Source organism: Lampris incognitus, chromosome 20 (assembly GCF_029633865.1).
Source record: "Lampris incognitus isolate fLamInc1 chromosome 20, fLamInc1.hap2, whole genome shotgun sequence".
In the NCBI taxonomy this organism is placed as follows: Eukaryota; Metazoa; Chordata; class Actinopteri; order Lampriformes; family Lampridae; genus Lampris; species Lampris incognitus.
In genome coordinates this window covers 15216953-15234820 of record NC_079230.1, presented here as the reverse complement: position 1 = coordinate 15234820, position 17868 = coordinate 15216953, and the positions used below count along the sequence as shown (strand labels likewise).

The window sequence follows — 17868 nt, the reverse complement described above, 5'->3', positions numbered from 1 at the left end:
TACATTTAGGTATACACACACTCGGGTACACACACACTCATGCACCAGCACACATACATGCATTTTCACCCATAAAACTAGTGCATAATACTAGTACAGTGGATTTGAAGTACCAGTCTATTGTAGATAGAAAGATCATTTGTCTGTGCAAAATGTATTATAGTGATTAGTGATGCCACTATCTGCCTGTGTGGTTTTAACACCATTGTGTGTGTGTGTGTGTGTGTCTGTGTGTATCATAGTCTTGCAGGCCACCTGATAGAATGCGGGGCCCAGAGTACAGGTGGAATATTTACTGACTGGCACAAAGTGCCTGACTGGTAAGACAGGACATCATTCCTCAGAGTTGCCATCTAAATACAGTGTGTGTGTGTGTGTGTGTGTGTGTGTGTGTGTGTGTGTGTGTGTGTGTGTGTGTGTGTGTGTGTGTGTGTGTGTGGAGTGAGAGTTAAGACTGCAAGTCTCAGAGGTAGAGAACCAGGGACTCAATCATACCCACTACAGTTACACAAGAGAATATGGTGAGGTATATGAAATGGTGTTTTTGCTGTACAAGAAGTTTGAATTTTCCACTGGCGAATCAGATGATTATCATTTCAGAGCATTTGACTATCTGTTTGGTCTTATCAACTGATGTTTGTCCGTTTGGTGTTTTCAACTTGTGTTTTCAGTTTTTCAAATATACGTTGTTGTTTCTTTACCCCCTATCTGCTCTTTCTTCTTTTAGGGACAACATGGGCTTTCCGGTGGTAGAATGTTCCAGCGACGGCTCCTTTGTTCTGTGTAAACCGCCCAGGACTGGTGGCCTGGTGTCATTTGGTACAGTTGCTGAACAACTGGTATACGAGATTGGGGACCCACGGCAATACTTGTTGCCAGACGTCACCTGTGACTTCAGCAAGGTGGTCATCAAGGAGCTACCAGGTATTGGGGACACACACACACACACACACACACACACACACACACGGACTACTTGTGTGTTCAGCAAGTAGGAACAAGAAAAATATACATGTCCATCAAAATGCAAAAATATGCTAATACATACAAATATACATGCAAATAAACATAAAAATATATGACTTTTATATCATATTGAAGGACAATGAAACTCATTTGTGGGATTGGGCATACCTTCTTCAACATTTAAAAACTACAACATGTTCATTCACAGTTATGCACACTCAAATCCTCTCACTATACGACAAAAACACACAAAAACACCCCTCCACACACACACATACACATCCATGCAAATGCACTAGCAGACTATCTCACACACTTAGAGGGTTCATCTGCTGCTGACCCAGTTATGTTGTTACAGTGCATGCACACACACACACACACACACACCCACCCTACACAAATTCAGCAAATGTGCTGAGGACATGACCATAGTCTGAACCACCAACTGTTTTCATAACCCCTTAAGGGTTCATTTCTCACCCCTAAGCAAACGCATTGGGAACTCCACTCCACCCCTAACTGAACCCTTAACCCTTTGTTCAACCGCCAGCAAACACTTTATCGACTATAAGCGGTTGTTTTAGTTTCGTTTTTTTTTCTATTTTAAACTAAACAGGGCTTCGTCAACCCCAAGTGAACTCGTCTGCGGCTCTCCCCCCAACCCTCAGTCGTTAAATGAACCCTTAATCAAACCCACGACTCTTACATGATCCCTCGGTGAACCCTGTCCTGGTGATAACAGATTTATATTTATGAACACTGGCAGGGCAAGGGGCTCCACTCCCTGTGTATCTCTGTGTGGGCAGTAATGCAACCACGTATTTCATTCCCACTTAGACCACCCGTGTGACAGATGTAGGCCAACGCTTTCATTGTATTGTGGGACTCTGCATGAAAGAATCTATAACGGGGGCTGATGTTAAGGTTGTGTTTATGTTTTCATTGGTGTTTATAAGTACCAAATATTCTCATGTAGTTTAATGCCCAGATGAGCCCATTACTCTTATTCCGTCCTGTGCTGACCCCCATCTGAACTGTGACACATGCTCTAAACCTGGGAGATGTTACTATTTAGTCTGGTGCAGTATGGTCTGTTTCAGGTTTTTGCAACCGTTGGTGGTAAAATCCCAGTTATTCCAGTCCAGCTAAAGCCTTAACCCACACATGAACCTTTAGTGACCTCTGGCTTAAGTGTTTTTCACCTTGGAGATGTTTTAATCTTTTTTTTTTTCGGGGGGGGGGGGTGGGTAGGCTGGTATCTTTGTTGACAGGAATGTCCAACTTCAGATTGTCACACCGACTGTTTTTTCTTCTTTTTTCCACTTTAACCTTTCATTTTAACACTTAAAAAAAGGGGGGGTGGCAGCTCAGTGGTTAGCGCTGTCGCCTCACAGCAAGAAGGTCCTGGTTCGAACCCCTGGGGTTGTTAAACCTTGGGGGTCATCCCAGTTCGTCCTCCGTGTGGAGTTTGCATGTTCTCCCTGTGTCTATGGTGGGTTTTCTCCATGTGCTCCGCTTTCCCCCACCATCAAAAAGACATGTATGTTAGGGTTAATACTCCTGTCTGTACCCCTGACCGAGGCATGGCAAGACAAACTGGAGTTGGTCCCCGGGTGCTGCACAGCGGCTGCCCAGTGCTCCTAGCTACACAGCTAGGATGGGTCAAATGCAGAGAAAGAATTTCCCCACGGGGATTAATCAAGTAGTAAAAGAAAAAAACGTTGGCAGGAAAACTCCAGGTCGTTTACCTTAGCCGGGTGTTCACATACGTACACATTTAACCCTTATTGGACTCTAACCCCAAATGTAGCTTATACTTTATAAGCTTATCACTCAATGACAGTTGGGTCTCCTTCATCCCAGCCAACTGGAATGTTCCACTTGTAGCGCGGGAGGTTGTGAACTCAAGATGAACCGGTCGCACGTCTTGCACACAGTTCAGGCTGGGGTGAACAGAGCGCTGCATGATGTTCCTTCCCAGCGTGCTACAAAGCTGTCAGGATAAGACAGGCGGAGTACAGTAGAGAGAGATTTGGGAAGGGTTGAGATAGTGTGAGATGGAAAGGAGGACGGGAAGGAAAAAAGGAAAAGAGATGCAGAGGAATGAGAAAAGATGAGGAAGGCAACGAGGAGGACGGTCAATGAGTGTATTAACTAGTGCCGCACAATTTGGTGAAAAAGTCATATAATGATTATTGTGGACAATATTGCAATTTGCAATTGCGATAAAATAAACAAATTTATACATATACAAATAATACAAATTTGTTGTGTTGCCACGACACATAGCAACTTTAATTTTGCATGTTTTACACAGTACCTCTTTCTGCTCAATATCGCTAAGCTTGAATCCAAAATATCGCCATATAACAGAGGACGCGTTTTTTTTCTTTCTTTTTTTGCCACCAGTTCATCGGCGTTAACCTGCTCGTTGTCGTCGGTATCCGTTTTTTCCTTCTTTCTGGTCTGCACAAAGCACAGCGGATAGTTATGTGACTGTAGGCTGCACACGTTCACTGCCTAAACAGAGACTGATTGGTCATCTCTTAATTATGGCCGTAGATATGCAGACTGCACACAAACAGACGTTCACACATGCACATTTTGTTATTTCATTAAATCACAGCCTTTTGATGGAATTGCACAGGCTGACATCGTGATTGCGATTAGATGAATCGTGCAGCATTAGTATTAACTGTGACAAAAGTTTTCACTTCCAAAACTACTCAAGAAATCAAATAAATCTTGATTCACAAAATTAGCAGTTATATTCTTGATTCGGTGTTTTTGCTTTGATTGTATGTTCAGCGGTTGGATACATGGGCTCTTGGCTGTGAAAAATGTTATGTGTGTGTGTGTGTGTGTGTCCACAGGTGTAGAAGGAGGTGCTGTCAAAGTGACTGGGGCCAAGGGCCAAGCCCCATCAAAATACTACAAGGTAAAAGAGCATCACTGCTTTGTACTGTGCTGCTTAGTGATGTTTCCAAGTACAGAAAAGATGGATGTCATGTCGTGATCTCCATGTCTTTAAAAGCTTAGCAATGGTACAACATGCACAGAAAACAAAGTTGCTTAGGTTGGCATTTGTTTTTGTGAATGTTCAGCCGTATAATAAGGCACTAGCTAATAGTCACACTGCACTCCTACCTTCTCTCCTTACTTCTTACATCACACTTTCTTTTCTATCCTGTTCTGCCCATCAATTTTTCCTATTCTCCTTTTCTCTCTTCATTTTTATTCATGCTCCTCTCCTCTCCTCTCCTCTCTCCTAGGTGTGTGCTACCTACATGGACGGGTTCAGGGCCACAGCAGTGTGCCCAGTAGGAGGGCCCAGAGCCACAGAGAAGGCAAGACGAACTGCAGACAGCATCATCAAACGGTGTGTGAATGTGTGTCTGTTTCAAGAGAAGGGGGGGGGGGACTCAAGTTTGTGTGACTGTGATGTATTCTTATAAAGTTGTTAAAGTTATGACTTTTTAAAGAGTATTTTTAAACGTGGTATTTCAGTAACATGTAGCTTCTGTGTGTGTGTGTGTGTGTGTGTGTGTGTGTGTGTGTGTGTGTGTAGGACAAGGCGTATGTTTAAGCAGCTAGGATTTGAAGATTTCAGCTCTGTTAATGTCCAAGTTTTGGGAGCTGAGGACACCTACGGAGACAATGCTAGCAACAAGGTAACACACACAGAATTCAGGGGAGAAAGAGGAAGCTGTGCACGACAACTATTTGTCAATGGTGAAATTTGAAAATTCCATTTCCATTGCTCACTATCGTAAATCCAGTTTAACTGCACGTCAGCTTTTCCACCTCAAGTATTTATTTGAAACTTGGTATTTTGATTCAGCTTTTCTTTATTCCAAATTCAGAGTTTGTGGCATGAGGGGGTGTTAGCTTCTGTCTGCCTGCGGGTGACTGTCAGGAATCGGGAACATTTTGTTATTTCACTTCATGTACTTGCGTACATGAAATGAAATGAAATATCCTTTTCCCCAGCCCACAGCAGTGCAACACAAAGACAAAAACATATCCAAATGCTACTAGAACAAATATATCCAAACTAGAACACATATATTCAAACTAAGAACACATGTATCCAAACTAAGAACACATATATCCAAATTAGAACACATATATCCAAACTAAGAACACATATATCCAAACTAGAACACATATATCCAAACTAAACACATATCCAAACTAAGAACACATATATCCAAACTAAATACATATATCCAAACTAAGAACACATATATCCAAACTAAGAACAAATATATCCAAGCTAAGAACACATATATCCAAACTAAGAACAAATATATCCAAGCTAAGAACACATATATCTGAACTAAGAACACATATATCCAAACTAAGAACACATATATCCAAACTAGAACGCATATATCCAAACTAAAAACACATATATCCAAACTAAAAACATATATATCCAAACTAAGAACATATCCAAACTAAGAACACATATATGCAAACTAAGAATACATATCCAAACTAAGAACACATATATCCAAACTAAGAACACATATCCAAACTAAGAACACATATATGTAAACTAAACACATATATCCAAACTAAGAACACATATATCCAAACTAAGAACACATATCCAAACTAAGAACACATATATGTAAACTAAACACATATATCCAAACTAAACACATATATCCAAACTAAGAACACATATATCCAAACTAAGAACAAATATATCCAAGCTAAGAACACATATATCTGAACTACGGACACATATATCCAAACTAAGAACACATATATCCAAACTAGAACACATATCTCCAACCTAAAAATAGATATATATCCAAACTAAAAACATATATATCCAAACTAAGAACATATCCAAACTAAGAACACATATCCAAACTAAGAACACATATATGCAAACTAAACACATATATTCAAACTAAACACACAATCTGTCTGTCTCTCTGTCTGTCTCTTTAGGGCACAAGAGAAGTAGTCATCTGGATGTCTGTTAATCACAGACAGAAAAAGGCTCTGGAAATCTTCTCTAGGGAGATCGCCCCAGCAGGCACGGGCATGGGTAGGGTGAAAACACACACACACACACACACACACACACACACACACACACACACACACACACATTCAAGCGTCAGCTCTTTTTCTGCTTAGAATAGCCTATTAATATGTTTCACATGAGCACCCAGTATTCAGACCCAAACCCAAGCATACACACACACATAGGAAAGAATATTTATCAACACAGTCAGCTGTGTGTTACTGGAGATTGGAAAGGCTCTGACCCAACATCGTGCACTTGGAATTTGTTTATGGTGACAAGTTCAAATTGAAGGATACACACAGCACAACCAGGCACATTCCTGCATGTTTGTGGCTCCAGCACCCACATAACTGCAAGGCTTCTGTCTCTCTCTGCATAGTGGGAGTTTGCCCATAAAGGGGGCTGAACCGGGGTCCTCCATAACCCTGAATGACCCTGCCATTTTTGTCAATTCTCGCCCCAAATATTTCAGAGAGCTGTGTCTGTTTTTGCTGTAGTGACGGAAGATGAACTCTGCAGGGCAATGTACTGATTAGAGAGGAAAGCTTGTAAGTCAGAACTTACTAACTGACAGTGTTCTGCCAATGTGTCCTTTTAGCCGGGATCAGACTAAACAATATTTTTGTCTTTCACGATGGTGACCATGTCAGATTAGGCCAGCATTTCTCAAAGTGTGTGGCGTGCGCGTGCCCCCCCCCCCCCGGGGGGCACAGAGGCATGACAGGGGGCCTGCATGACTGGGGGGGGATGTAGTGCAGAACTACTGTTTTGACGTCGGAATCTTTTTCTCGGTGGATCAACAAAACTTGCTTTCATAAGACAGAGAAGTCTGTAGGTTCACAGAATGGAAGGATACTTGACAGGGATGAAAAGAAAGACGGGCGATGCTTCCGAGCCATACAAGACAAAGTGCTTAGCTAACGGTAATCAACCAAGAACCAAGTTAAGAAAATATGACGAAGCCTATCTTGCATTTGGGTTCACAGTGAATGTGGTGGGAGATGAGGGGAGACCAGTGTGTATTTTATGTCTAAAAACTTGACAGCTTGTAGTATGAGACCAAAAAAATTAAGAAGACATTTAGAGACATTACACCCCAGTCACATCAATAAGCCACTTGAGTTCTTTCAGAGAAAACTTGGTGCATACCGTCAGCAGGAACATTGCTTTGTAAAAGCTGCATCAGTGAACAAAGCACGAATCGCATCATACAAAGTTGCATACAGAATTGCCCAGTGCAAGAAACCACACACAATAGCAGAAGAGCTCATACTTCCCACGGCTTTAGATATGGTGTCAACTATGATCGATGAGACAAGCAGCGCAAAATTGAAGGTTGTCCAATGATACAGTTGCAAGACGTATATGCAACATTTCAAATGACCTTGAAGAACAACTCATTGAAAAACTGAAAGACAAACATTTCGCCTTGCAAGTGGACGAGGCTACTGACAGCAATAAAGACTGCTTGTTCATTGCTTATGTTCGCTTTGTCATTTCAGAGTCACTGTGTGAGGATTTACTGTTTTTCAAGTACATCCCAAGTAGAGCGACAGCTGACGAGCTCTTTAGGCTTCTTGACTGTTACCTGACAGAACATGGGCTGAAAGGGAGAACTGTCTGGGCATTTGCACGGATGGCACAGACCATGGCAGGGAAAATGAAGGGACTGCAGGCACTAATCAAGAGGGTCTCACCAAATGCACTATGAACACACTGTGTCATACACAGAGAAGCGCTAGCATCAAGACAGATTAGCCCTGACCTAAATGAGGTTTTGACCGATGTTGTTAGTGTGATCAATTTAATCAAAACAAGACCCCTGAGAGTGTGGCTGTTCTCTGCACTTTGTGTGGAGATGGGAGCTAAACACTCAGCTGTGTTGTTTCGCAGCGAGGCTAGGTGGCTCTCGCAAGGTAAAGTGTTATCGCCAGTCTTTGAGCTCAGAGAGGAAATTCGGGTGTTTCTGGAGCAGGAGCGTATGCGTGAAGTTGCAAGCAAATTTAGTGATGAACAATTTCTGATGAAACTGGCCTATCTCAGTGATATATTTGGAAAGCTGAATGAATTAAATCTTCAGCTTCAAGGCAGAGGCAAGCACCTTCCTCACCTGGCAGACATGATCAGTGCATTCACTCAAAAGCTTGAGATGTGGGGCAGGTGACTTTATCAAGGGAATACTGATTTCTTTGAGAATCCGAGTGAATTTATTGAAACCAGTGATTCTGAAGCCACCACAATGATTTCATGTCTTAAGGAGCACATCTCTTCCCTGAGATGATTCTTTCAAAAATACTTCCCAAACAACATTGCTCAATATGACTGGGTGACAGATCCATTCATTTCAGTAGCACCTGCTGATTTCAACTCTGCTGAAGAGGTTCAGTTCATCAAGATCACATCTGACTCCACCCTGAGGCTGAGTTTTACAGCCCAGACACTGAGTGAATTATGGCTTGGTGTGGAGAGGGAGTATCCACTCATAGGAACAGAGGGCTGTGGGCATTCTGCTTCCCTTCGCCACATCCTGTCTCTGTGAGATGGGCTTTTCTGCTGTTGCCTCACTTAAAACAAAGTACAGATCTAAGCTCAACATTGAGCATGACTTGAGAGTGGCAGTATCAAGCCTGCAACCCCGTTTTGAAAAGATGTGCAGTGCAAAACAGGCTCATTGCAGCCATTAATGCAGTGATAAGACTTGAGCTCTCACAAATTGGCTTGCTCATCGTTTTTCCCAAATAGCTGCATTTGTTTTTTGTTTGCACAGATTGAACTTTATTGTTATTGTTCTAGCAAAGTGATTTTTAAATGTTATTTAATTTTTCTCTATTTTTTAAAAGGACACAATTTGATGGAGCAATCTAGTGACTAATGTCACAAAAAGAGGTTTGATAAAGTTGAAGTTGAACTTGCGTTTGTTATTTGCACAACAGAAATTTTTGAAGTAAAGTGAAAAGAATGTTCATGATCTCGATGTTATTTAAGTTAAAATTGTCCCATTTTGTCACCATTTTGTTGGGGCAGGGGGCATGAAAATGTTTCCTCCTCCAAAGGGGGGCATGACAGAAGAAGTTTGAGAACCACTGGAGTAAGCAATCATAATACCATAAATCCTTGCTGTGTCTTGGCCGGGAGGCTGGCAACACCCTGACCAATCATTGTATGCTGCCTTTCACCATCTTGCGCAAGTTCATAGGTCATCGGGGAGGAGGGTCAAGAAATTGTCCATCATGGCTACAGAAGCGCTATGTGTGATGCTGGTGGTCTTGTGTTAGGTTACCAGTACACATAAGATCTGCTCAGACCCTAGAGACTTTTAAATCTTTGTTAAAGACCTACCTCTTCTCACTGGCATTCAATTCAAGTTGAGCTTGACACCGTGATTTTATTGCGCAAATATACTTTTTTACTCATGTTTCATTGTTTACATTTTATATTCCTTATTGTATTATGTCTTCTTTATATTTTTATATTCATATGTGTCACTTATTTTATTTTGTATTTTAGGCTTGTGCAGCACTTTGGTTCAACTGTGGTTGTTTTAAATGTGCTATATGAATAAACTTGACTGGACTTGACTTCACTTGACTTATGAAAAGAAAAAGGTAAAAGAAAAGATTGTGGATGCTGTTGCGGCTAGTGCTACTGGGGAATGCTAACCTAGCATAGCTTAACCAGCTACTCACTGGGTTGCTAAAGTGCCTCTGCTATTTCTTGCCAACATTTAGCCTATCTTTTTTTACTCTGTCATGGTCCTCCCTCTAAGGAACATCAAAAAGGCCTGCAGGGCCATTCATAGGTATTGTTACCACTGCTCAATGAATCTTCCCTCACTTTTGTTGTTTGACCTGAAATAGCAAAAGCAGCATCCCTCTTTCTCTTTGCCATATTTACATATGTGCGCCAGAGAGCACTCTGTCGTCCTATTGGTCAATGTCAAGGAAATGTCGTAGGAGTTGTCAAGACTAGGCAGGAAAATACAAAACGGGCTGAATTCATGTAGTCTGATCCCGGCATTAGCAAGACACTGAACCATCAAATGTAGGTACTCTGGATACAGTTCTCAGCTAATCACTTGAAATGTAAATTGCTTTGACATTTGAATGGAAGTGAAATGTTGGCCAGTAGTGCTCCCTCTACAAATCGAGGACATCGTTAATTTGTGTTTCTTTCTCATGAAAAAGACAGTTCACGTCTTTCTCTGCCTCTCCCTTCTTTTTCCCTTTTATTCGTTGCTGCCGTACTCCCAGCCCCTGGACTGATCGGCATCGTGGGTGGACGCCCGAGAGTGTGAGTTTAAATAATGCACGCAAAATAAACACAATCTTATCCTGGAGATGTCAGATTTGAAACACCAGCTTCACAAACTATACCCTGCAGATAACCTACACAGCTGAACAGCTGTCACCAGAGCCACCTCCGTGTGTCCAAGTATCATGAACAGCATGTCGATCACAACAACCAAAGAAATAGAAAAGGATACTGACATGAATGTAATGATAATATAGTCACGTATGTGCAAACTAGATTGAAAGATTCCAAAGTTTTATTTATCTTATCTTTCTTGTACAAGTACAATGAGCACTAAAGTGCCTTTTTGGGGAAACTCCAAAATTGTGCAAGAAGAAGAAGAGGGAGTAGAGACAACGCTGGTAAAAATATATCTACAAATATACAAGTGTGCAAATAAAATACAATGTGCAAAAGTCTGTATGGAGGGAAGTAATAGTGACAAAGTGACAGTGTACACACACATAGTATACACAGTGTAAGTTATTCATGTTATTGTTGTTATTTGGTGTTCTTTGGTCTTATGGCCTGGGGAAACAAACTCCATCTGAGTCTGTGCTGGCCTTGTGGCTGCGGAGGCCTCTGCCCAACCACAACAGCTGAAACAGTCCTTTGTTTTGATGGTGGGTATCCATAATAATCCTTTTAGCCCTGGTCCCGCACCACCTGTTTTTTAAGTCCTGTAGGGGGGTGAGAGTTGTCCCAGTGGTACGCTCAGCCAACCATACCACTCTCTGCAGGGCTTTTTCTTGTGAGGTGCAGTTCCCATACCAGGCAGTGAGGCACCCTGCCAGGATGCCCTCAATGGAACCAGAATAAAATGTTTTCTGGGTCTGGGAGGAGACACTGAATTTTCTCAGTTGCCTTAGGTGATAAAGACACTACCTCATCTTTTTCACCAGAGTGTCTGTGTGTTACATCCATGTTAGTTCCACAGTGATGTGAACACCAAGGTACCTGAAATTGCTCACCTTCTCTACTGGGACCCTGTTGATTGAGAGAGGGGTATAGGTTCACTGCTGTATCTTTCTAAAGTCCACAACAAGTTCCTTGGTTTTACTGATGATCAAGGAGAGGCTGTTGGCCTGGAATCACAGTGACAGATCCTCCACCTCTTCCAGGTAGGCCATCTCATTGTTACTGGTGATCAGGCCCACCACTACTTAATGATGGTGTTGGAGCTGCTTGTGGCCACACAGTCATATGTGTACAGAGAGTACAGCAGGGGACTCAGGACACGACCTTGGGGGGCTCCTATGTTGAAGGTGAGCAAGGTGGAGGTGTAGCTACCCACCCTAACCACCTGGGGTCTGCTGGTCAGAAAGTCAAGGATCCAGTTGCACAAGGAGGTGTTGGGCCTAGTTCCCTGAGCTTGGTGACCAGTGTGTGTGTGTGTGTGTGTGTGTGTGTGTGTGTGTGTGTGTGGGAGGGCACTATGATATCGAAGGCTGAACTACAGTCAGTAAACAGCATTCTCGCATAGTTCCCCCCATTTTCAAGGTGGGATATGGTGGTGTGCAGTACATGGGAGATGGCATCCTCAGTGGATCGGTTGGGGTGGTAAGCAAACTGTAGGGGGTCCAAAGCGCTTGAGAGAAAGGAACAGATGTAATCCTTAATAATCCTCTCAAAATACTTCATGGCCACAAAAGTGAGAGCTAAAGGACGTGGGTTGGTTTTCTTCGGTACAGTGACAATAGTGGACCTCTTGAAACGCGGGGACCACGATCTGGGCCAGGAAGAGATTGAATATTGTGATGAATACTGGGGCTAGCAGGTCAACACAGGTCTTTAGTGCTACTCCAAGGATGCCGTCCGGACCTGCCACCCTCCTGACATGCACTCGCCTCAGAGCATCAGTAAGGTGGCAGGTCTAACACAAACACATATACATGTAGGACTGTCACACAACTGACGCAGACATTCTCTTTCCATCTGTCCGTCTAAAACAGACACACCCACTGTCTCACTCTCTCTATCTTTGGGTTTTGCAGGTCCCCTGTCCTGAAGCCTTTTTTCTTCCTGCACCCTAAGTCTCAGCTGAAGGTGAAGTTTGGCTCAGATGGCCGAATATGAATACTGAATTACTTTATCCGTGCTCTTAATACTGGGCATCCACACCACCAGCAACTGTAACATAACAATAACAATACTAATGATGGTAGTAATGACAACAATGATGATAATAATGTGGATAATAATGATGAAATTATTAAAAGCAAAAATGACACTAATGATGTTAATAATTTATTGCATTCCTGTGGCACTAAGCAGAGTTTACAAAGCTACAAAAGGCATAAAGACGAGGAATACTAAGCACCCTGTGGTGACATCATGGCAGGTGGATGTGCATATTGGTGGAGAGCTAGTGGACGCACTGTCAGAGGCAGGGCCGGACATACCTGACGAGGAAGCACCGCCCACCTCAGCAGAGGAATTACCTGACACAGGTAAACACACACACTGTTTTATATAAAGCCCTTTTCACCCCACAAGAGAGGTAAGGGGATGAATCCTGGTTCCAGCACACAAAACTGAGATAACAGAATTCATTCTCTACTATTTTAACCCCAGTGCTGTTGAATTAATGTTTACAGAAACAGTGATTCAGGTGTCCAAGATGTCTGAACTTAGACTCCTTTTATTTGTCATTGCCTCATATGCATGTCTCATACATACAGGGGAACCAAATTATATTTCACATGGACCACAGTGCCACATTAACATAAATAACATGCAATAAATATCAAAAACAAAGTGCATTTAAAAAAAATTTTTACTTTGCAGACCTAAACATCGCAAACACACATGACACGGACAGTGAGTGAGAAGGTCAAAAAGTCATTTTGTGGAAGGTCTACGTGTTCAGGCTGTTGAGGAACCTCACAGCCTGAGGAATGAAACTGTTGCATCATCTTGGTGGAGGCAGCGCGGATGCTCCGGTACCTCCTGCCAGAGGGTAGGAGGGTGAAGTGGGAGTGGGAGTGGGAAGGGTGGGTGGGGTCCTTCACGATGCCGAGAGCCTTCCGGGTGCACCGTGCGTCATAGGTGGCCTCGATACGGCCGGTCAGAAAATATTACATTCAGAAATCCTCTATTATAAAGGTCTTTGAACAACCCTGGATTTAAGCTAATGAAACCTGCAGACATAATAATGGCATGTAGTTGAATTGCAGTAACTGAGGTGTACATGTGGATGGCGATATGCTCCCATACACCATTCATTTGTGTACAGCTACTTTCCCATAGAACTCGCCACCGGCATAAAACCAGCTTTTGTAAAATGGGGTCATGGAACTTCGCTACAAAACCTGCGCAGCTCTCTGACGCACTAGAGCGACTCAAACTAACGGCTTAGAAAGGATTTGGCTGATGAGTCTAGTTAGCTGGGCCCACAGATGAAAAGAGGCTGATGAGGGAGATGTGGAGACAGACAGAAAAAGAGGTTGAAGGGGGTACTCGGAGATTTGAAAAGGGAGACGGATGGAAAAGGTGAGACGGAAAGGCCAAGCGAAAAAGCAATCAAGGAAGAAGAAAAAAAAGTGAGCGATGCTGTGAATTGAGGCAGACGGAGGCGGGAAGGAAAAGATGGAGACAACAGAAAGGAGAGACATGGTCAAGAGTGAGAAAGAGAGAGCAGAAAGAGAAAGAGGGGGGGGAAATAAGCAGCAAGGGGGCAGAGGAGGTGAAAGGTTGTGAACAGGAGCAATCGCAGGCTGTGAGAAACATCGGTGTTTCGGCTGAGTTTCATGGCTAGACAGGATTACCAAGCCATGTTGAAAGGGTGTGTGTGTGTGTGTGTGTGTGTGTGTGTGTGTGTGTGTGTATGTTTGTGTGTGGTCTCTTATTCCTGAAAAGCACCAGTTCTGCCAGTTCTCCTTTCCCCATTGCTTTTTCTCACATGGCCCTTTACAAAACACACACATAAAACTCAGACCGCTCACATGGCACACAATGACCAGATCCCCGCATACACACATGCACTTACAAAGGTACGAGCGCATTCACGTGAAAGGTACACACAAGACACAAATAGACACACACACACACTCACAGACATCAGACACGTAGCCGAGTTTACCAGAAGACATCGGTGTAATTATCTATTTGATCATTTATTTATTTATTTTAGAAATTCTGGCCCTCTCTCAAGTGTTGCTCGTGTTTTTCCTGAGGGTTATGAGAAGACAAATGTATTTATAAAATCCTGCTACGCAGAAAACAGAGGAGCAGAGGTTGGATTCTGCCTTCGCTTTGCCACACCACAAAAAAGCACTCCGAGTCCTGGCCCGCTCCCATACCTTCACACTGTAGGAACACGAAAGGAACTGCAAACCACCACACCAACCAAACTAAGAAAATAACACAAAAAAAAATCAACTTTAAATTAGAAGAAAAAAGAGGAAGAAAGTTGTTTTTCATTTTTTACTGGAGTGGACTGGTCCATTTTTTGTCTTGGCTGCTCAGCTGGGTCTTTCAGCAATTTCAACAAAGTCCTTAGTTCTTCAATTGTCATATATACACTACCGTTCAAAAGTTTGGGATCACATTGAAATGTCCATATTTTTGAAGGAAAAGCACTGTACTGTTCAATGAAGATAACTTTAAACTAGTCTTAACTTTAAAGAAATACACTCTATACATTGCTAATGTGGTAAATGACTATTCTAGCTGCAAATGTCTGGTTTTTGGTGCAATATCTACATAGGTGTATAGAGGCCCATTTCAAGCAACTATCACTCCAGTGTTCTAATGGTACAATGTGTTTGCTCATTGGCTCAGAAGGCTAATTGATGATTAGAAAACCCTTGTGCAATCATGTTCACACATCTGAAAACAGTTTAGCTCGTTACAGAAGCTACAAAACTGACCTTCCTTTGAGCAGATTGAGTTTCTGGAGCATCACATTTGTGGGGTCAATTAAACGCTCAAAATCGCCAGAAAAAGAGAACTTTCATCTGAAACTCGACAGTCTATTCTTGTTCTTAGAAATGAAGGCTATTCCATGCGAGAAATTGCTAAGAAATTGAAGATTTCCTACACCGGTGTGTACTACTCCCTTCAGAGGACAGCACAAACAGGCTCTAACCAGAGTAGAAAAAGAAGTGGGAGGCCGCGTTGCACAACTGAGCAAGAAGATAAGTACATTAGAGTCTCTAGTTTGAGAAACAGACGCCTCACAGGTCCCCAACTGGCATCTTCATTAAATAGTACCCGCAAAGCACCAGTGTCAACATCTACAGTGAAGAGGCGGCTGCGGGATTCTGGGCTTCAGGGCAGAGTGGCAAAGAAAAAGCCATATCTGAGACTGACCAATAAAAGAAAAAGATTAAGATGGGCAAAAGAACACAGATATTGGACAGAGGAAGACTGGAAAAAAGTGTTGTGGACGGATGAATCCAAGTTTGAGGTGTTTGGATCACAAAGAAGAACGTTTGTGAGACGCAGAACAAATGAAAAGATGCTGGAAGAATGCCTGACGCCATCTGTTAAGCATGGTGGAGGTAATGTGATGGTCTGGGGTTGCTTTGGTGCTGGTAAGGTGGGAGATTTGTACAGGGTAAAAGGGATTCTGAATAAGGAAGGCTATCACTCCATTTTGCAACGCCATGCCATACCCAGTGGACAGCGCTTGATTGGAGCCAATTTCATCCTACAACAGGACAATGACCCTAAACACACCTCCAAATTGTGCAAGAACTATTTAGAGCAGAAGCAGGCAGCTGGTATTCTATCGGTAATGGAGTGGCCAGCGCAGTCACCAGATCTGAACCCCATTGAGCTGTTGTGGGAGCAGCTTGACCGTATGGTACGCAAGAAGTGCCCATCCAACCAATCCAACTTGTGGGAGCTGCTTCTGGAAGCGTGGGGTGCAATTTCTCCAGATTACCTCAACAAATTAACAGCTAGAATGCCAAAGGTCTGCAATGCTGTAATTGCTGCAAATGGAGGATTCTTTGACGAAAGCAAAGTTTGATGTAAAAAAAATCTTATTTCAAATACAAATCATTATTTCTAACCTTGTCAATGTCTTGACTCTATTTTCTATTCATTTCACAACATATGGTGGTGAATAAGTGTGACTTTTCATGGAAAACACAAAATTGTTTGGGTGATCCCAAACTTTTGAACGGTAGTGTATATATATATATATATATATATGTATGTGTGTGTATATATATATATATATATATATATATATATATATATAATCCAGCGATTCAAGTAAATCATACAGTTCACGTTGTCCAGCGTGGACAAAAAAAATCTTCTTTCCTGTATCCATGTTGATATTCTGCTCCTCATTTGTTGAGCACTCACAACACCATTGACGGTTTCGGGAAAAAAAGCTATATATATGTATATATATTTAAATATATATATGTATGTATGTATGTGTGTGTGTATATATATGTGTGTATATATATATATGTGTGTATATATATATATATATGTATATATATGTATGTATGTATGTACTGCTCAAAAAAATAAAGGGAACACATAAGCAATGCAATGTAGCTCCAAGTCAATCACACTTTTGAGATATCAACCTGTCCAGTTAGGAAGCAACACTGATTTGTGAATCAATTTCACCTGTTGGTAAATTGTCTAATTTCCACCAGGTGGAAATTAGACAATTTGCAAGACAACCCCTATAACAGGAATGGATTTGCAGGTGGTGGCCACATACCATTTGCCTGTCCTCATCTTTTCTGGCCGATCTTTGGTTAGTTTTTCATTTTGCTAGTGCCCTCACCACTAGAGGTGGCATGAGGCGGTATCTGCAACCTACAGAAGTTGCTCAGGTAGTGCAGCTCATCCAGGATGGCACATCAATGCGTGCTGTGGCAAGAAGATTTGATGTGTCTCCCAGCACAGTGTCCAGAGCATGGAGGAGGTACCAGGAGACAGGCCAGTACACCAGGAGACGTGGAGGGGGCCGCAGGAGGACGCCAACCCTGCAGCAGGACCGCTATCTGGTCCTTTGTGCAAGGAGGAACAGGAGGAGCACTGCCGGAGCCCTACAAAACGACCTTCAACAGGCCACTAATGTGCAGGTTTCTGCTCAAACAGTGAGAAACAGAATGCATGAGGATGGTATGAGGGCCCGACGTCCACAATTGGGGCCTGTGCTCACAGCCCAACACCGTGCAGCCCGATTGACCTTTGCCAGAGAACATCTTGGTTGGCAGATTCGCCATTGGCGCCCTGTGCTCTTCACAGATGAGAGCAGGTTCACACTGAACACATGTGACAGACGTGAGAGAGTCTGGAGACGCTGTGGAGAACGTTCTGCTGCCTGCAACATCCTCCAGCATGACCGGTTTGGCGGTGGGTCAGTGATGGTCTGGGGAGGCATATCCTTGGAGGGCCGCACAGACCTCTACGTGCTAGCCAGAGGTACCATGACTGCCATTAGGTACCGGGATGAGATCCTCAAACCCATTGTCAGACCATATGCTGGTGCAGTGGGCCCTGGGTTCCTGCTCATGCATGACAATGCTCGTCCTCATGTGGCCAGAGTGTGTCAGCAGTTCCTGTATGTCGAGGGCATTGATGCT

The 17868-nt window shown here is 42.8% G+C and overlaps 1 protein-coding gene across 1 annotated transcript in view; it reads left to right on the top strand.

Moving 5' to 3' along the window:
• Nucleotides 1-17868, top strand: part of lratb.1 (lecithin retinol acyltransferase b, tandem duplicate 1) — a 37639-nt gene that overhangs the window by 8409 nt on the left and 11362 nt on the right. The window contains exons 8-15 of the mRNA XM_056300154.1: nt 728-924; nt 3840-3904; nt 4239-4345; nt 4535-4637; nt 5932-6031; nt 10264-10303; nt 12298-12349; nt 12645-12753. Coding sequence (XP_056156129.1) covers nt 728-924; nt 3840-3904; nt 4239-4345; nt 4535-4637; nt 5932-6031; nt 10264-10303; nt 12298-12349; nt 12645-12753 — 773 coding nt within the window. The remainder of the gene's footprint in view (nt 1-727; nt 925-3839; nt 3905-4238; nt 4346-4534; nt 4638-5931; nt 6032-10263; nt 10304-12297; nt 12350-12644; nt 12754-17868) is intronic.